Source organism: Passer domesticus, chromosome 8, assembly GCF_036417665.1.
Source record: "Passer domesticus isolate bPasDom1 chromosome 8, bPasDom1.hap1, whole genome shotgun sequence".
Classification (NCBI taxonomy): Eukaryota; Metazoa; Chordata; class Aves; order Passeriformes; family Passeridae; genus Passer; species Passer domesticus.
The window spans coordinates 40,358,312-40,379,031 of record NC_087481.1 but is presented as its reverse complement, the minus strand read 5'-3'; the positions used below and the strand labels follow the sequence as shown (position 1 = coordinate 40,379,031).

The window sequence follows — 20,720 nt, the reverse complement described above, 5'->3', positions numbered from 1 at the left end:
GTGGTTTGTTTGGTTTGGTAATGTTTTGGTTGTTTGGCTTTGAGGTTTTTTAAGTAAATTTTTGAAGGGAGGTAAAGGAAGGTATGTTATGTTTCTAGAGTCCTGTTTGGCAATGTTCCAGCTTAGCAGAGATAGAAAGAATTGGTAATAGTGAATGGCTTATTCAGTTATAGCTGAATTCATCTAGTCTCTTTCATGCTGAGAAATTACCTGGTTGTAATTTGTATGTTGTATCTGTGCCAGAGGCCAAAATGTTAGCAGGGAAGGGCGTGTATTGGGAGAAGCAATGGAAAAATTACAATGAGTCAACAAGGTTGAATTTAGGTCTCCTCACAAGGGAAGCCTCGTTTATTAAGCAACTTGATTTCTCCCTGTGAGATCATATGTGAAAAACAGGTTGAGCCATGTGGGAGGGTGTTGCCCTGTGGAATTTGTAGATAAGGATGCTTTATACCTGCGTGTGCCCGAGAGGCCAGTTACATTCTGCGGCTTCCAGAGAGAACGAGCCTCCAGAGGAGTACAGTTATTCCATTTTTCTTGTGGTAAGTTTATTGAAAAGAACTTTTGTTTCTCCCTCTCCTCCCTATGCCTCCCTTCAAATCTCAGATGCCCAAACTTTGAGGTGTGATATGTGTGGTTTTCTTCACCAACAGACCCAGGAAACGCTACTGAGACACAATGGCATGGTGGAAGGCCTGGGTAAGTAGAGGATATATTGACACTCTGAGGTTTTTTGGCACTATAATAAGGTAACTTATAAGTTGTACCAGGCACTGTGTGGGAATGAACAGTTTCCTTTAAAAATCAGCAAGACCTTTTTACTGTTTTTCTGGCTGTAAAATAGCATTCAGCACTTCAAAAACATTGATGAAGGAGGCTGTTGATATGATTGCAGGCTATAGAAGGAGGAGCAGATCCTAACTGTATCCTTCACTGAGAGAGGTGCAGGGGGTGTTTATCTCCCTGTGTTCATGGGGAGATGGTACCATGCAACAGCAAAGTTACACAGCTAAAGTCTGCAAGCTGCGAGCTCCTTGTCTGCTCCCTTGTCCTGTGGCAGTGAGTTCAGGGCACTGGCTTGTCCCCATTTTTGGTCCCCTGTTGTGCTGGCAGGCTGTGGTCACAGAGAAAGATATGGTCAAGCCACAATTTCTATCTTCAGTGGGTTTTTAATATTGCAATAATAATGTGTCTTGAACAGCCTGTCTCTTTGCCAGGAGCCAGAAATGCTGTGTATGTTCTCTTGTAAATGCTTGTGGCTTTGAGAGGAATGTGGCAGGATGGGGAGAAGTTCATGGGTGTGCTGAGGCAGCACCTGGGGTCTGGCTCAGACCAGGCAGCAGGTAGCCCTGGTGATGTGCCAGCCATGGCAGCTGCCCCATCAGCCTCTGTGGGAGGCCAGGTTTACTCCCAGGTCTCAAAATATTTTTTTTTTCTCCAGAAATATTCAAATTGTAATCGTCCTTCTGAGTTTTCTCTGCCTCCCAATTTCCTTTGGAAGTCTGGTATAATAATATGAATGTTTTTCCTGAGCTTGGAGTACCTCTCACTTAATTTTTTTTTCCTTTTGGATTACCTATTCTCTTCTACCTCCAAGCTGGAAATAATTTGTAAATTAGAGCAAGAAAAGAAGGAGAAAAGCCCTTAAACTCCAGTGATCTTGTACAAGTTGGTATTGTAGGGGGTGGAGGCATGAGAAGAAAATGAGCTGTCCAAAGAAGGATGGGAAAAATTTTGGTTTTCTAAACCCTTAAATAAAAAATACAGTTCAAAAGCAAAAAGAATGAAAAAATGTGAAACTTTCTCAGAAAATATTGACTGAACAAATTGCAAACAGTAACCAAACCTGTCCCCAGATTCCAGCTTTAAAGAAAAAGCCTTTCATTTAGGTTTGAAAATATTTTGGAAGTCAAACTTTTATTCCTTCTTCCTTTCATTTATAGGTAAAACTTTTCACAGCATCAGCTGTAAGGTACACTGCTTCTGCTGCTTTCATGCCAATTATTTATATTTACATGAGCACAAACGCCTTGAGTAGTTTCAGTTAGGGAGTTGTAGCATTAATTCAGCTGGGAAACAAGACCAAAGTGAACAGGGGTTCTCTGAAAAGCTGGTGCAATTGTACTTGTGCTGCAACAGCTATGTGCACAGAGAATGAGGTGCACGAGTGAGTCACAAATGTGCTACTCGAGCCAGGAAGGGCTGTAACTTTTTATCGGAATTAGTACCAAAAAAGATCATTGTTTAACTTGTTTCCACTGCCTCCAAATGAAAGCTCAGCTTTGTACTCCCTCTTTCACTGAGTCACCAGGCATGGGTCCAGAATGTTTGGGGGTTTCTTCACAGGGCCTTTGCATGCAGCTGGAGAGGACTGACCATGCTTTTCAAAGCAAACTCAGATGGATGAGTCTAACCTGCTGCCCAGAGAAGCTGTGGTGGTGCTGGCCATCTTGGCAGAGGGCCAGAAAAGGAATACTTGAAATGGTCCTCCCAAGTTCAGCCAAATTCTTCTAGGCCAGTGACAAACTTGGAGGTGGAATGCCACCTGCTCTGTCACTGTCTTTTTTCTGCAGTGACAGCTTCTCTCAGCCTTAAACTTGCTGCTCAGTGACCATTTGGATTCAGAGCTGCATCTCCTGTGAGGTTTCCTGTTGACACCATTTGCTTCACAGCTGCTCTTTCTGCTGGGAGCAAGGTGTGGTAGTGCAGGGGTGTCTCTGTGCTGGCTGTAAAGCAAACTTTTCCAAGTCTTGCTGATTGCTGAACATGCTGCCTCTCTCAGTACTCCTCATTGTTGGTGCTCCATGCAAACGTGCCAGCTGTATCCACTGGTTCTCTTTAACATGGGAAGTAAGAACTGAAGGGATTTGCATCATAGCAGGAGGCTGATGGGCAGCACTTGGTGGTCCATGTTATGTAAGTCAGGTGGGACCACCCTAATGCTTCCTTCTGATCTGTAATCTCTGATTTTTATCTCACTGTGAAGCCATCCCCATTAAAATATTTATCAGGTCATACTGATACCATTAGTTTAATATTAACCCTGCCTCTAAAGGCAAATTTATGAGAATATAGTCGTTTCCAACTTAAATATCCTTGCTTCTGGGAAGGAGAAAATTGTGTCTATTATTGTAATAAAGTGATGATGATTCTTCATGCCTATCCACCCAAATACTCCCCTATTTACAGAACCAGCTTGTGACAGATGTGGCAATATATTCAAGCCAGTTCCTTGACTACCAGCTTTGTTAAATTATGCCTGGATTCTGATTGCTAGCCCTACTACTGTGTGGTGACTAAAATAAGTCTCAGTGTGTCTTTTACGCCCTGGGACTGATACTGTCAGCACCTCAGGGGTTTGTTAGGAGGATTCTTGTGTAGTTGTATCTCGGTACAGGGAAGAATATCAAACCTGCATACCTCCAGATGGATCTTTTCCTTCAAAGTAGTCTTTTGGCCCAAATCCTTCCAATGGCGATGCTCCCTTCTTGAAACCAGCTCTGCAAAAGTGCAGCAGCAGTAGCTGCTGAAAAAAATGGTCTGTGAGAACAAGACAATTTCAGAAATTCAAAAAGCTGTCTAAAAACTACCTTGCACCAACCCACTGAGAAATGCAGTAGGGTACAATAGCGTCCATGCTATGAAGGACTGTAATTAAGGGGTGAATAGGAAAGTCCAGTCTATTACAGTCTGTGCATTGTCTGCCAGACTGCCCGACCTCACAGTGCTTGCAGCACTCTCAGCCATGCTCTGAACTTCATGTTCCTGCCAGCAGCAAAGGCTGGTACAGGCAGGTGGGAACAGGAAACTTGTGTTCTGTTTGGAGAGAAACTTGTGTTCTCTTTTTTGCTCTTCTGAGAAACTTCTGGCCAGTGTCTCCTATTTTCTGTGACTTCACCATGTGGAGGCAATAAATATCATTAATGTACTTTTCAAATACATTTTCTCCATCTGATGGAAAGTAGAGGTGAAAAGTATTTTTCTTCTTCTTTCAGAGTGAAGCAGAGGGCAGGTCCGTGGCAGGTGCTTTACATTTTAATGCTGCACCTGATGCTCAGACTCTGTACAATGCCATGAAAGGGCTGGGTGAGTTGACTCCAACCATATATGTAAATTCTATGGTCTTACAATTGCTAAGTTGAAATGAATTCCTTAGGAAATTTGCTTTCAGAGATATCACTTCTTTTTTACTGTGAAAAGCTAATATTAAAGTTTCCTTAGTATGTACTTAAACTTCTGCACAAAAGCAATGAACCAGAGAAGGTTGTCTGAATATTCAGATTGGGATGTTGGACCAGTCTCAGCTTATTCTGTGCACTGTATTTATGATTTATTGTTGCTTTCCACAGGGACGGATGAACAAGCTATAATTGATGTCCTAACCAAGAGGAGCAATCTGCAGCGTCAAGAGATTGCCAAATCCTTCAAAGCACAGTTTGGAAAGGTTCTTCCAAAACAAAGCCATATTCAATCACTGGTTTACTGCATGCAGGATGTAATAAATGGGCGTACAGTTCATCCTGAAAGCATGATGCAAACTATACACAGGCCTTCTGCAAATAAGTAGACTAATATATAAGGCCTGTGATGAATGTGTAAAATTAATGTTTGACCAGGAAAAAATGTTTTTCTCCTAAAGATTGAATTTTTTTTAAAATGCATTTTGACCAGAAATGCTTTTTTAAAATCAGTCTTAATTTGAAGTGAAGCTTCTTATTGATTTGAAGCTGTAACAAAAATTGATACTTGTCTAAGTGACATGTTGAGTAAAATATTGGTTTGTTTCAGGCCTTTTTAAATGTCAAAAAAGTTCAGTTTAAAGACTTACTTAATTACACTTGCTTGGAAATTCCATGGTTATCGACAACTATGTTTTCCTTTGTCTCTGTTTTTTTGAGAAAATCTTACTTTTATTGGGAAAATCTTTTCACCAACAGACTGTATACCCTCAGCCCTAGTGTCAGCCTGCCTGGAAAGGGGACTGCCATGCAAAATCCTAAGAAAGGGAAGCAAATATGGGGGTGGTGGGTAGGGAATAATGGATAAATAGAGTGCTTGCATCCCACTAAAACAGAGAAGTCGTACTCTAGGAAAACCTGCATTATAGTGAAAGGGAAGTTTGAAGTGCATCTTCAAGCAGACTGCAGTCCTGATTCTGCAAATGTCCTGCGTGCAAGTTTATATGCAGGCTTTGGGAATCTCTCTGAAGCTACCCCCTTGCCCAGTGCAAGGCCTTCAGCTACCTGGTTCTGCTCAGTGAGTTAAGCAGGGCAGAGGAAGATTTGCTGCAGGATTAATTATTGAGAAAACCCGAATATCAAGAAAACAGGGAATGTGTAAGCACCTAGACAAACCCCATTTTGGAGTTAGGTGCTTTTTCAGTCTTAGGACCTTTTTTAATGAACTATCAATAATGCTATAATTCAGCTTCTTTACTTGGGCCATGGGGATGGAAGCAGCATGTGCAATGATCCTGTGGGTCTGTTTATGTAACCATGTGATGATGCACATTTGACAGGATCTGATTGAAAGCCTGAAGTCTGAATTGAGTGGCAACTTTGAGAGGCTCATTGTAGCTCTCATGTACCCCCCATACAAGTATGATGCCAAGGAGCTGTATGATGCCATGAAGGTAAGCAAATTGCATGCTGATATTTAAATAGTAGCACAAATACAGTGCTAATTTCCTGTAATTGTGCAAGTGTTAATAACTGGACTGTTCAATGGTTAAGTTTGTTATTAGCAGTAGCCTTTGAGAAATACTTAATTGTACTATTAATATTCTGGGGGAAAATGCTGCTTAAATATTTATGGCTGTAAGAAAGTTTCTGTACATATGTGACTCATAGAGCCTGGGAAGGCAACAACAAAACTAAATTCACACCCAAACCTGCTGCCCTGATGCCCCAGCTGGGCCATGAAACCTTTAAGGTTTGGTGGTGCAAGGGCCAGGCTGGGGTGGGCTGGGATCCTACCTATTGATAATGTATCTTTACAAGTTTCAGATGCAGAGTGGCCTGTTAATATGGTATAAAGATGGACTGAGTAGCCAAGCACTGGTCTCCCTGCATTCCTTTAATGCTGTCTGTTGTCAAAGATCTGACTCCAGAAAAGCACTGAGGAAATGTAGGGTTACATAAAATCATCCTTTACAAATTAAGCACCTTGGTAGAAGAAACTGTGTTCAACCCTAATGAGTTTTGTGTCTCCAGCTTTCATCACGATGGTTTCTTACAGCTCAGCACACAGCCTGACTGTGCTGCCATCCAACTCCTCCCTTCACCATACTTCTCTAGCAGTAAATCATCCTCCATGACTAGATGCCTTTCTCCACCTTTATTTCTCCACTGTGTTTTCTATTATAGGGTGTGGGAACGAGGGAAAGTGTTATCATAGAGATCTTGGCATCTCGGACAAAAGCACAGATCAAGGAGATAATCAAGGCGTACAAAGAAGGTAAGTGCCTGAGGCTCAGATTTCCGTGGTCAGAGCACAACAGGAACAGCGCACTGTCAGCAAGAAAATGGCTTTTCTAAAAGCATTTAACTCTTAAAGCAATAAACTCTTCTTTCAGCTGGCAAACAGAACATGGCTATGCTGAGATCATTTGAAAATCCCTTTCTAGGTCTTCATCCAACTGCAGCCAAGGGTCAGCAAATTACAAATTTGGTTCAGTTTGGGTACAGAGTATTGACAGAACATAGACAAAACTGTAGCTGTGCACTTGGCTTTTCTCCCCATTAAATAGATGGGAATTTATAAAATATGTATTTGTAAATATTTTGGGCATCAGGGGAGCTAGTGACTCAGCTGGATGCAAATGCTGATCTGGGCATCACAGAGGGTGTGAGCTGATCTCAGCCCTGCTTTTTTTCTTTAACGACCCTCTTGCCCAGTGTCAGGCTATTGTGTGGGCTTGGGTTAGTGATAATATCTTGACTGTATCACCTAAATAAACAACGAATCCTTCTCTCATCCTTCTCTTTCCCTTGGGCAGAATACGGTTCTGATCTGGAACAAGACATAAAATCAGAAACAAGTGGCTACTTAGAGCAGATTCTGGTTTGCCTTCTTCAGGTAATGCTTGAAAAGAGAAATGAGGGTATAAAGGTCTTCATATTTTTCCCATCTTTTTTGGAGACGACATACAATAAGAGAATCAGCACAGTCATGATCACCAGATAAAGCGCAGAGACAACCATGTCACTTGGACTGGATCTGTTTCAGCTTCGATGGGACTGAAGCAGGGAAACCTCTCTCCCTCAGCAGCAGCAAGAGAGCTGGGAACTTACAGCCAGCTCTCCCACAGACAGACACCTCACTTTCACATGTGTGTAAAGCCACTGTACTCTACAAGGTCTTAAAAAAACAGTGCCACTCCACTAGGATTCACCACTTTTCCAGGGTCTGTGCCCTCAATGCTGAGTGCATTTACCCTACCACATTTTTGGAATTTTCCTGCAGAATAACCAAACAATTTTTTCCTCTGCTTCATATGACTGATTTCAGCACCTTTCAGTGAAGGAGTTAGCACTTGTGCTGTCTGAAATATTAGTGCTATCAGTGCTTGAGTACTCTGCAGAAATAGATAGCTGAGAGGATAATTGATCTTTGATCAGAATGAATGCTCTCATCCTTATTTATGGAAGAATCTTCATGAGACATAATTGTTACCCTTCTTTTTCTGCTCATAGGGTGAGAGGGACAATGCCACCCTCTATGTGGACACCGCCCTGGCTCTTCAGGATGCAGAGGTACTCTCAAATACCTGAGATCACTGATATGCCTGCATTCCCAGTTTCTTGAACTTCAGAGTGCTTCAGTGTCAGCAGAGGGTTGGAGTCACAATAATTTGGGGTGGGGTTGTCTTTAAGTAACTTGGGGTTCTTCAATTTTGCCTGCACTGTTGAGCTCTGCCTTTCCAAAGAGGAGTGATGAGGCCTGAGCTTTGGCTCATCTGCTTTTGATATGGGTATGGTGGAGTGGAAGAGCAGAGAAAAGGGAGGAAACCTCAAGTTGGCTGTTCCGGCTGCTGCAGGAGGAGTAGAAAGGATGGAGATAGGGGATGTTCCACTTGTCTAGAAGACAGAAAGGCTTTCATAACCAGCAGTTCTAGGAGACTCTGTTTCACGCGGTGGTTTCAGTTACTCCAAACCCCTTTACTCTAGCCATGCCTTCAGCCAAACTCTGTTCCTTTACCAGCTGCACACACAGAACAGCTCACTAACAACTGTGTGCTAAATTACAGACTCTCTATGCTGCTGGAGAGAAGATACGGGGCACTGATGAGATACAGTTCATCACCATCTTGTGCAAAAGGAGTGCCACACACTTAATGAAAGGTATGGAGCAGAGCCCACATTACCATCACCACACTCCCAAGCCTCCAAAATCAAAAATTACCTTAGCCAAGAAGAAGATGAAGGGCTATAGCTGAGAGACCTGAGTGGTCAGAAATAAGCACCTGAGCCTGTTTTCTAATTCCTGGTCACCCAGTAACCAAAAGCTGCCAGCAGATTTTGTGAAAGATTATGAAGATTTAGTTCTGCTGAAAATCAAATGACTTTTCCAGGAGTCCCTCCCTATACAGTGATGACATCTGAGTAGTTGTTTTTTTAAATCCAAGGAGTGACTGAGTACCATCCTAAGTGGTGAAAATACACGTCCCCTTGGATGTGGGTTCCTCTGGGGAAAAAGAAATATCACTACAAAAACAGCTGGTTATTAGGTGCTGGAAAATCACAGGGTGCAATCTGCATTTTGGCCCCAGGTCCTTTTGAGGGCATCAGAGGCTGCTGGGAGGGAAGACACAAGCCTTGCTCCAGCTGAGACCTCAGCTCCCTACTGTCCATGCAGCAGAGCCCAAACCTTGTCGTCTCAATGCTTTCGAGACATAACAGATTTTGTAATGCTGGCTGAATCTAAGCATATCAAGAACTGTGTGAATCAGGTGGACCTGAACTGATATATTTAGCCAGAGATAAATTAGATATGCCTGAGCTTTTTCTAATCCGAGGTTCTTTGCTGCTGTTTCTATGCCCTGGAAACCAGCTCCCCCTTGTGTTTCAAATTCAATCTCCCAAGGTCACTTAAAAAATAAACAAGACAAACAAAAATAGGTGGTCTCTATAGTATTTGTCTGTATTTGTCTTTAAGAATTTAATTTCATCTTGTGATAATGCAGCCAGTCTTTTGAACCTACTATGGCACTAAGCAATTCCTTCTATGGCTACCCGTACCTACTTGTCTTTAAGATCTGAGTGTAATTATTGCAGCTTTTAAAATTTGTTTCTAATAGAAAGAGTAGTTTGAGTTGAGAAGTTTGTATCCATCCATGTCTATTCTGTATTCCATGTCCCCAAAGTGTCTTGAGTGTTGATGATCTTGGATGTTGAGCAAAGTTTCTTAAGATGTCTATTGCATTACATAGCAGTTTTCCTTCTTTGTTAGTCCTAGAAAGCTAGGAATTAAAACAGATATATGTGTTTCTGAGCCTTGGAGTATCCAAAGTGTATAAGGCGAGCAATGACTCTGTTGCTGAGCTTTTGTTACTGTGGGGACTCAAATATCTAGAGGAATCTGCACCTCTATTTTGCTCATCTTTTCTCAGTTGTTTTTATTTTAAATTATGGTTGAAATAAGTTTCCCCAAATGGTATCATCATTTTAAAGTCCATGGGCTGTGAACTGGATAGTCCTACATTTAAGATGATTTTATCTTGGCTCCTGAAGCTAATGACATCAACAACCGCAAGACCAAAGGTGTGCCTAACTTTGTTGTCTGCTGTATTTCTTGGTTAAAGACAGCTATAAAGGGTCAGATTTCCACAAAAACTTAAGGTGACAGAAATTACCTGAAGTCAGGGAATTAAGAACCATGAATGGTTTGGCTTTTTGTAAATGTTAACATCCATCTTTGTAGCTGATTTCTGATGTTGACTAAAGCCTCCTGAAGCTGGTGCAAATGGGGCTATTGCTTTTGCAGGATCTGTGTGTTCATATTGCCACACAAGTAATGCCTGTAAATACTGGGCACAAAATGCCTTGAGGGTTACTTGGTAAAAGATGTAAGTTCTTTGTGTTTCAAACAGTGTTTGAAGAATACCAGAAACTGGCTGGTAAGAGCATAGAGGACTCTATCAAGAGTGAAACTCGTGGCTCACTTGAGGATGCCATGCTGGCTATTGGTAAGTGATGACCTTTCCCTTTGCTTTGTCAGAGTCTGCTGCCTTTTCTTCTGCAGTAGTTGACTTATATTAGATGGATCTGCTTTTATAAAGGTGTCTGGTATGAAGTAAGGGGTACCTCCTGGATAAGATAAACTCAGATTCCAGGAGCACACTGAATTAAAGGGAAGCATGAAGGATCTCAGTCACCTCCTGCCCTGGACTGGAATTACCATTGATTCTTACTGAGCTTTTTTGTATGTCTAGTGAAATGCACCAGGAACATCCGTTGTTACTTTGCAGAGAGGCTGTACAATGCTTTAAAGGTAAGACTCTTCATTGCAACACACTGGTTTTCATACAGACTTAACTTGTAACCTGGCTTTACCAATTCAAACTCGAAGAGCCAAGGTTTGGTGAAATTCAGCAGGTTTAGTGCAATTGTTGCAAGTAATAGCAGAATCCTTTCAAATACCTTGAGTAGGGAAGTACCCTTTAAGCTCAAGATAACAAGGGAGTCTGACTTTTCTGGCTTAAGAGTCTGCAAGGAGCCCAGTCCCACTTTCTGGAACACAGACAAAAGAGGCTTTTCTAGAAGGTTGTTTATGGTGAAGACTTGCCTTCTATTTAAACAGACTGGAAGACAGTATTTTCTTTTTAGGAAGCAATCCTCTCAATGGCAGTATAAAATGAGAGTTTTAAATGGGGACACATAAAGTGTTTGCAGATTGTGCCCCTGTAATACTTAACTGGTATGTACAAGATGTCAGCTCTCCAAGCCTTTTGGAAAGCTGAGATAACAGTTTTGTTATCAGTGTGATCTTAATTTTCCTGTGAGTGATTAAACAATATAGTTGAAGTCAAACACTACCTGGGAGATTCTGCAGAGGGACACTCTGTATTCAGTGCCAGCTCCCACCTCTGTAGCATATTTGCTTTTGCATTTGACATGTGCAAAACTTGTGCACACCTCCATGGTGGGCTTGTGGTGTTGGCAGTGGCCCCTGGGAGGGGTGTGAGGATGGGCCCTCCAGAAAGAGATGCAGATGTTCCAAAGAAGAAGTGCCAAGTGACGTCTGAAGGCTGACTCCTCTTGCCCTGGACTAGTTTGCACAACTTATCCCAGGAACACTCAGTACCATCACAGACTGCTGTATCTGTTTTTCCAGGGGGCTGGCACAGATGATGGGACTCTGATAAGGGTGCTTGTTTCTCGAAGTGAAGTTGACCTAAATCTTATAAAGCCTGAATTCAAGCGTATTGCAGGAAAGACTCTCTCCAGTATGATTTTGGTAAGCAGAATCTTGATATGATGTTCTCAGCCATTGCATATACTCCTAATCTTTCCAGCACTGTGGGATGCTTCCACAGTTGTTGACAGTAACAATTTCATTTCTGCTATGGTCATGGCTCTCCTTCACTAGGCCTGTTAACAGCCATGTCCTTGAGAGACACATATGTCTGAAGGGTGAGGCAGACCATCTGCTCTCTCTCTACGTGACTTGGACAAAGCAAACCCAAGGAGACACTGCATTAAGATTTTCATGGACCAGTCTCTGTATCCATGATGTTCTAGATGAATCAAAATTAAATGAATCATTCCTGTTATACCTATCCCACACTGCTGTGCCATATTCTCCTCTCTCTCTCTCTGCCATCCTTAACTACTTCAAGCCAGTGCCATCCATATGTGCCAAAATAATGCTGGGGTATTTTGTTCCTTTTCCTTTTCCTGTTGTTTGAGGATTTTTTTCTGCCTTATCCCAGGTGAAAGCTTGGTCTACCCTGTGATAAGATAGGTTCAGAAACTGAACCTTGTCAAGGCATATTGTAGCTGGGAGTGAAAGTGCCTCCCCTGTTAGTGCTGAAATGCTGGTTTTTACCATTTGTCCCCAGGACTTTGGGACATTCCTCTGCCCCTGTGTAAATGGCACAAAAGCCCTGTCCTTAGCAGTCCCTATGGGAAGTCAGGCTCTGTAATGAAGGGGCCTTCTTATAATTGACACTGTCAGTGTCTGTCATGTTGATTAATGATCAGTCTTCAAGGGTCTGTACAGAATATTCATTCCTTCTGAGAAGTGGAACTAGCTTTACACCTGTCACCACAAAACATTCAAAGGGAGGAAATTTTCTTTACTTAGTGAATATTTTGTGTAGTGCTTCTAGATCAAAATGATCACATTTGTGGCTTTTTTAAAAATGCCATGTGCCAGGGCTAGCTATAGTGCCTTTACCTTCCTGTAGGGAAGAGGTGCTACATAAATACCCAGGGACAAAAAAAACTAAACACAACAGGTTTGCTTGCTGTCATTTGTGCTGACTTTGTGCTGCTCTGTGGGACGGAACCTTGATCAATTGCTCACCTGCATTCCAAAGGAAAAAACTGGACTTGATGAATGTTATTTCAGGTGGTAGCTACAAGCCTCATTTCTCTGTTCGCTTTTGATGGTGTGTCAGCTGGCAGCAACTCTGCTGAAGTCTGACTTGCTCTTTCCAAAGTCCTTTTCCTGTGTGGGCATATTCCACAGACTGACAACATCAGCACTTGGAGTGTGCAGAGGAAACTTCCATACTCACCTTTTTTTTACTATTTTCTCCTGTCAGGAGGATACCAGCGGCGATTACAAGACAGCCTTGATGAATCTCTGTGGCAGTGACTGACAGACTCTAGGAGAAAGATGTTGAAAAGGATACAGAGAGAAGATTAACAGTGAACAAGGGTCTGAAAATGTACTTGTAGAAAATCACTTGTAGAAAATCTTTCCATTGATCCAAGCGGGGGGGAAAAGAAGATCAAATTAACGGCTGAGATAACCAAAGCTCTCTGAAGGAGGTGGATGCCCATTACATATTGAGTGCTATCCACTTCCCAAGCAGTTTTTCAAATGCAAGGGGGAATGTTAATTTCTTGTTTCCATTTTGTTCTTTGAAATTTACCTTCTATTTTAACCCATGGTGAAGGATGGCACTTTGACATGGAATTAAAGGTTCTTTTAAACCCTCAAGAGCTGTTTCACAAGTCTGAACAATCCTACAAAGTTTGGGCTGCCCTGAGCCATGCTGACTTCACCAGGACCAGCTGGTAGAGTGGGGTGGTTTGATGCTTGAAGGATGGGTCAGTAAGGAGTCCCAGATATTAATGAGGATTTAGGACATGGGTCAGAACAGAGAACTTAGTGCCAGAGGCAGTAGTTTAGCAGCCTTATCTAGATAACTTCACAGGGAGCTCCCCAAGGAGCAGTGAATGGCAGAGCCAAGCTGGCTGCAAGCATGTGAAAGTTGAAGGCTGTGTGCCTAATTTCCTTATTGCTTGTCTGTTGGGGAAGAGCAGCAAGTTCAGGTCCTCATGTCAATGTCAGACCACGGGGAAATTAAAACTGGCATGGATGATTTGGTTTTGGTGAACGCAGGATACCCTGCCCATGGGAGCAGACCTGTTTCTGCTTCTGGTGTCATAGTAACTTCTCAGCAGTCAGTGGATTCCCTCCAAAATTGCCTCCAACCTCCATGACTGCACCACCAGGGGGCTGAGTGAAGCCTCAATGTGGACAGTGATACAGAGAGAACAGTCTGAGAAGTTTGAGAAGTTCAGGTCTGCCTTGACCACTGGTTCTCCATGCTTAAATCAATCCTTTAAATGTGTAGTTACAAAATGGCTTTCAGGAAAGGAGCTTCTCTGATCAAGTGGGTGAACATTTTGGCTGAGGGGTGCTCCCTTCCTTGCACTGCTGAGATTAGCAGGAGTCAGTGCCATGAGAGTGGCAAGTTCAAAAGGTCTTGGTGAGTCTAGGACACAGACAAGGGTCCTGGGGTCAGGGTATCAACACACCTCAAGTGAACACGAAGAAGAGGAGGTTTCAGTCCCCCCCCCCTCCCCATTTAAGTGCTTGTCTTTTCCGTGAAATCCCCATTTCTCGCCTGGTCTCTGGCTGAGCATCAAGGTGGGGGATTCTTCTCTCAGGTTTAGAGGGACATGGGCCAGCTGTGGGCACCAAAGGACTCGCATGTCCCTTGTGCTGGTCCCACTAGGTTTTTCACAGTCACTTGTTCCAATTGACACCGATGATCAGGCTTCCCGTTTCGTTTGGGTTTGGGTTTTTTGAGTCTGTCGGAGCCTGCGGGCGCCGTGCGGGGCCTGCGGCGCGGCGAAAGCCGTGCTTACACCCCCCTCTGCTGGGAGCCGGCCTGCGCGCAGCCGGCCGCGTCACCGGCACCCTGGGCAGCCGGGCATCCTGGGCATCCCGGGGCATCCTGGGCACCCCGGGGCAGCCCGGGCACGGCCTCGGCGGGAGCCAAGAGGAACGGGCGGGATTTTCCCCCCTGCCCCGCTCGCTCTCTGTCCCGGCCACCGCAGAGCCTGGCGCGGAGGGCCGCGTTCCCTGTCCCTCGGGGAGCCAGCTCCGGGGCTCTCAGCCCACAGCCCTCGGCAGGGCTACGGGCTCTGCAGCGAGGCACTCCTCCCGCCAGAGTCGTGTGAGGAGGTTTTACTGAAAGTGTGACCCATTGCGGTGTGTCCGGAGTATTATTTTGAAAGCCCAAATGGGAATCTGTGTGCCTGAGCAGGACACAGGAGTGATTTACACTGCTGCACCCACCACACCTCTGTTTCCTGCAGCTGGACAGGCAGCAAGTGAAAAGCAATCCCAGCTTTGAGGGACATAAAGTCTGACTAGAAAAGCCTAATGAAAGCTCAGCTCTTCAAGCATATTTTAGTTCAGAGTAGCGTGCGGATTTCACTAAAGCGTTTGTGTTTATATCGCCTCAGAGCATTGTTGTTACTGTTATCACGTTACTCAGATCAGACGTTGGCTTTTCTTGTTGGCCTGTGCTTAACGCAGTGGGTGTGGGTTAGAGCTGTTTCACTGTGATTGTGATCCCAGTTTATTAATAACAGCCGGGGAGATGTAAAGTGAGCTGCCAGAATGCTCACAGGAGATCAGTAGTAAAGCTGGAAAGAGGAACAACCAGGGGAAGCTGATTCTATCACTGTAATTGCTGGGAAACAAAACAATTGTAAAACATCAATGAAGATTTAATTACATATTGATTGCTGCTAAAATGTTCCCTGGGTGAACAGGTGCTTTAATAAATCAGGATCAATTCCTAAGCTGTTCTAACCAGTCTTTTCTAAGTGCAAATATTGACTTAGGCCCTTTCTATTCATTCACAGTTTTATTAACATGATTTTATTGCACAAAAACCAAGATAAAAGCTTGGCAAGGAAAAAGTAACAGGGGCAATGTAAAAAATGCTCAGGACTGGTGAAGGCCTCCTGGTGCCTGTTTTCAGCCTTTTTCTTCCTCCTGTGCTCCAGAAAGACCCATGTGCAGGGAGTCTCCAGGGACAGCACTAATGCCACCTCACTTGTTCCCCGGGTGGCTGCCCTGTGTCCTCAGACACAGCAGACACAGCAGGAGCTGTGCTACAGCCCCGGGGGCGTGGGTACCTCAGCTCTCTGCTCAGCTCACACCCAGGTGTACCTAGGAATAGCTGTCTCCAACTGTTAGCTGTGTTCCTGAGACCTGGAAAACTAACAGAAGTCTGTTCCCGATAGGATGCTGATGCACATACTTCATGTTTAACCCCTGAGAGTTTCTGTTCCAGAGAAAGCTGACCTCATTTAGTCTTGCTTAATTCTCGAAGAAACCTGGAGCAGATGTGACCTGGAACCCAGGAAGCCAGCCACAGGCAAGCAAAGGCCCTGCTTCTTAAGAGGTGTGTCATCACTGTGACTTCTGGAGAGAAGAAGAAAAGATTGGGTTGGTTTGGCTTCACTTGTATTTCTATTTTGCAACAGTTTGGAGTATTTTTTTTGGATAAAATATGTTTAAGTGTTCAAACCGAGGTTAAAAAAACATTGTCAGGAAGTGGAAGAATAGAATAGCAGATATCTTAGGCAAAGTGGGAGATCTCTTTACCATCTCCTCATGGTAAGGAAAGTGTTTCAAGGGCAGGAAATAATCTGAGGAAGATGTTCAGTCTTCCTTTTTCCCTGCGGTTTCCTCAGCAGCTCTCAGAGGGAGCCCTGGCTGCTGTACTGTTGAGCGGGGCTGGGGTGAGGCCCGGCCAGACACCGGAGCTGACACTGGGGCATCTCTGAACCTGCCCAGCCAGCCCTGCCCTGAGAGCTGAGGGTGGGCTTGCCAAAACACAGAACAGCACAGAGTGTGGCTCAGGGAAGGGAAGGTGGGCTGTGCTACCATGGATGGCTCCACTGTTTGTTCTGGGCTGGGCTGAAGGGAGGCTCAAGGGCAGAGCACCCTCAGTGCTGGGCAGATGGGAGCCCTCCTGAATGGAAAGGGCTGATTATTTTTTATTCTTAAATTAATAAATTAATGGTAAACTAGTGTTGATGTATTAATGTAAAATGCAGTTTTTAGATACTGCTTGCCACAGATATCCAGATGGGGTAATGGAGTCTCCTAGTGTTATGCTTTATTGGCTGGCTATCTTGAAGCAGCCTGTTTTTCTGGCAAGGTGGCCATCTGATAATAAAATATACACCTTCCTCAGGAATTACTGTGTGGAAGCTCCTTTGCTGGGAAGATAGCAGCAATCTGTAAGATGCTAAGATGGGAGTATGCCAAAGACCTGTCAGTCTTTCCTTCAACTTCTGCCTTGAACCCAAATGCCTGAGCTGAGTCCAAAGACTCTTCTCTTCTCTAGTGTCTGGGGTCAATAACTGGAGAACATCCCCAGCCCGGGATGCTGCAGCACCAAGAGATGCACAGCACAGCAAGCACTTCTCCTCAGACCACATGCAAACAAGGTCACTCCAATTCCCCATCTCTCCCCTCACTGCAAACATTACTGGCCTTGTAAGTAATTACTGTTCAGTCTCCTGGTGTCATACATTTGAACCAAAATAATTCATACCTGAGGTTCCAAGAAATTGCCAGTAGTTTTTGTTGTTCACTAAGAACTTTATGTTAGGATGCAGAAAAGAATTATTAATTTGGGGTTTGCATATGACTGTCCTTTGAGAAGACAGAAACAGCCAATCCTGAGGACCTGGGCTCCTGTCTGTTTGGAAGGAAGTATTATTTGTTCAAGCTGAGTTTCTGTTTCCCCAACATTCCTTCCTGTTACAAATCTCAGTTAGCCATGGTGTGTCAGTATCATGCCTTGGACTTTTTAGAGGCTTAGGGTTGGCATTTCTGACTGAAAGGTTGTGCCCAACACTTAAGAGTGTCACTGTATGGGAGTTCAAAGTTCACAGGGACTTCATCCCATAATACTTTGCATTCTTCCAGTTGCAAAGGAATACTTACAGTGATATTTTTCTATGATATAGAAGTCATACGATACATCCAAGTATAGTCCTGAGAAATCTTTCCTGAGAAATCTTTTCTGCACTTCTGGCTAGACAAAAGTACTTATTACAAAAGAAACACAGATGTCTGTAGGTTCTGTACATGCAGGAGCCTAACATTTGGAGAAATAAATAGCTCTGGATCACACAGAGGAACCAGTACTGTTCTTTCTGTGGTAATGAAGAACAGGATATGTTGTAGGCACAATATTATTAATAAATAGTGAGCAATGCAATATGAATCTGTAATTCAATTTAGGATTTCAGCTGAAATTGCTCTTTGGAATTACAGATGGCAGTGAGCTCTGAAAATTGAATTACAGTCCAAACAGGAACTGAGTCATGTGTAGCAATGGTCTAGGGAAGCATAGACTCACAATCAGCACTGGGCAAGATATTATTGGCAGTACTATATTCACAGAAAAGAAAGGCATTTGGTGGACATAAATTAAATGTAACTGATCTTATAAATCAATATGTGATAGAAAAACGGGGGAACATTTAAATCTATTGATTTTTAAATGGCAACTTTATTTTTAAAGCTGATTCAAGCTGAAAAACAATTATTGAAAGGTTTCATTAATCTGAAGCTTAAACATGGCATTTTGGAGGGGAAAATTTTAATATTCAGTTTACCTGAGAACATAATTTTTATACTTTCTGAAATATCTCCTGAATTTCTATTTTAGTTGAAGCCAGAGAACCGCAGTTTCCCCCTCATTTCCTCAGTTTAGCCACTGAGCTGAAAGGTCCCTTGTTGTTTTAGCCAGAATAAAGGCTGATGTTTTTCAAAAAGGAGGGGAGTGTCATTGCTTTAAATGTCACCAGCAATCTTCTCTAACAGAAGAGGTCAGTGTTGGGGGCCTAATTTCTGAGTTTAAACGGATCACCAAAGGTTCAAACAAAAAATAGGACAAATACAGCTAGAGCTGATGTCCATTTCTAGCCTTGCCAGAACAGAAGTAGCAGCCCAGGTTGCCCAGAGAGGTGTTGGATGTCCCATCCCTGGGAAGATTCAGGTTGGATGGGGCTCTGAGCAGCCTGATCTGGAAGATGTCCCTGCTCATTGCAAGGGGGCTGGACTGGATGGCCTTTAAAGGTCGCTTCCAAATCAAATTCTGTGATTCTGTGGTGAGTTCACTTGTTCCTCACTGCTTGTCCCCTTCTGGGATTGAAAGAAAACTCCTGCACAAGACAGTTCTCTGGATTTCTAAGCCACAGCTGTGTTACCCTGGGTAATGTGCTAAGTGTAAAAGCCACATAGAGATAAATCTTTACTTCATGGTACTGTCTGTAATGAGGCTAAATTGATTAATTTCAGGAAAGTGTTTAAAATCCATTATGGAAGCTGTTAAATAAATAGAGTTTTCAAGCAGTAAAGCATAAGATTATGTTCTTCTGAAGCACCATGAAGCAGTATTGTTAAATTGGTGAGCCAATATGATGTACTTGTTAAGCACCACAGTAAATCTATAGATTCTCTCTCTTTCATCTAAATCATCCTGTAAGAAATCCACAAGCATACTGATTGTCTCCTTTCCTGCCAGTCTGGAAAGACTGGTCAGAGAAGGCAGGATGCTGAAAACCAGGCTACCTTCAGAGAAGAACTTGACAAGGTCATCTGTCTTTACATATGTAATATCTTTTCTAACATCTGGCTCCCAAATAAAATTATATCAGACAAAAACTTAGAACTGTGCCTTTGGGTTTTGGTGGAAGATAGAGTGAGTAGTCTCCTTTTATATCAACCACTAGCATTGCAACTTTTTTCTGGTTTCCTGATGAACATTTTGCATGGTTCTAATGATAGGTCATAACTACTTTGTTGAATGTTTCAGTGACAGTAAACACAGCAAAAATTATTGTCTAGAATACATTGTTCCTTAAAGCTCTCTCACTAGTTTAGGAAAACTGTGGCTAAAAACTGTGGCATTTGGATGACCTTCCTTTTGCTGTTCTCCAGCTAATACTAACACTCAAATCTAGTATAAATAAAAGCAAACATTAATGATAATAAACTCTCAAATTCAGTCACTGGTTTGTTTATAGCTAGGTTGGTACTTGAGGGATCCAGTGCAATTTAAAAGGCAATAAATTGAAACAAACTCACTTGTTTTGGAGGCTGTTTATGAACCCTTTTAATTTGGTGTCATATTCATTTGGGGAGAATTAGATTATCCTATTCATTAGATGCTGTGGCCAGTGATGAATGGAACAACATTCCACATCAATGGCATTAATTGAATCCTTGCAAGCACAGATAATACCCCTGCAGGAAACAGGAGAAGATGGAAAAGTTCTCCAAAGTAGGTCTGCAAATACTGCAGGGATGAGGGAGCACTACTGGACAGCCAAGATAATTGGCAGCAGTTGAATGCTTTTCATTTTTTGGTGAGACTCCTTAAAGAGTCATTACACTCTTTGGGCATACAGTTAAAATTGATCTTCGTGGTGCTGTGGGCACCACATATCTGACAAAGAACCAAGGAGGGAGTACAGGTCTCCTAAGCTGCAGGATTGTGCCATAACTAAAGATTTTGCCTCAGGGGAAATTTATTTCAGAGGGAAACATAATCAAAAAACTGACAGGCCTTTCAGCAAAACTGATTTAAAGCTCGGGTTTGTAAAAATACCCAGATGATTTTCTCCTAGTTCATCAATAATACATGCTTGGGTCTGTTGAGGATTTCTCAGAAATGTGTCATCCTTCCAGGGAGCATGTCCTATTGATAGAGCCATAAGCCACTGCCAATTAATAACTGCCAATGCACTGTTCAGGAATGAGCATGAGCTTTTCATGCCAGTCCTCTTTGATTCATGCCTCCGCTATGATTCAGGCCAGTCCTCTTCCAGATGAGCAGCTGGTTTTTATGAGCAAATTACTTTATTGCCCATGACAGGTGAAAACCAGCCTGAGACATTGATGGGCTTTGGTGCAAAGAGAGTAGAAACTTCATTAAAATCTCAAACTTTGCTCCCTCACATCTCAGTGGCATAAAGCAGTGAACAATGGCAAACTAGGTTGAGGCAACAGTGCCCTGAATGTATGGGATCCCCCCAAGACCCCAGATATGACCTGTGAAGTCCCTGTATTACTGCTGGATTCTTCCCATCACTGATGTGCTTCCAGTCAACAGGCAAGGGACAGGTGTCCTCAGCAGTGTGTGCACTTGAACAGTTCTCCAGGGAAATTCAGGAACAGTAGTTGGAGGGATTTTTCCTAAAGGTTCTGATCACATGCCC

The 20,720-nt window shown here is 43.1% G+C and overlaps 1 protein-coding gene and 1 long non-coding RNA gene across 2 annotated transcripts; both read left to right on the top strand.

Annotated features, from left to right (window-relative positions):
- The first annotated feature begins 403 nt into the window (after positions 1-403).
- LOC135306548 (annexin A8-like) lies at positions 404-13,170 on the top strand. Its single transcript, XM_064430698.1, has 13 exons — positions 404-542; positions 654-699; positions 3,996-4,086; positions 4,350-4,444; positions 5,519-5,632; positions 6,366-6,456; positions 6,998-7,077; positions 7,695-7,754; positions 8,249-8,342; positions 10,091-10,186; positions 10,433-10,491; positions 11,335-11,457; positions 12,770-13,170. Exons 2-13 carry the CDS (start codon positions 679-681, stop codon positions 12,824-12,826), a joined length of 981 nt encoding a protein of 326 aa, XP_064286768.1. The 5' UTR covers positions 404-542; positions 654-678; the 3' UTR covers positions 12,827-13,170.
- Positions 13,171-14,564: 1,394 nt separating this feature from the next.
- On the top strand, positions 14,565-19,552 carry LOC135306554 (uncharacterized). Its single transcript, XR_010367347.1, has 3 exons — positions 14,565-14,673; positions 15,809-15,880; positions 16,679-19,552. It is a non-coding gene; the product is annotated as an uncharacterized LOC135306554 (long non-coding RNA).
- The last annotated feature ends 1,168 nt before the right edge of the window (positions 19,553-20,720 follow it).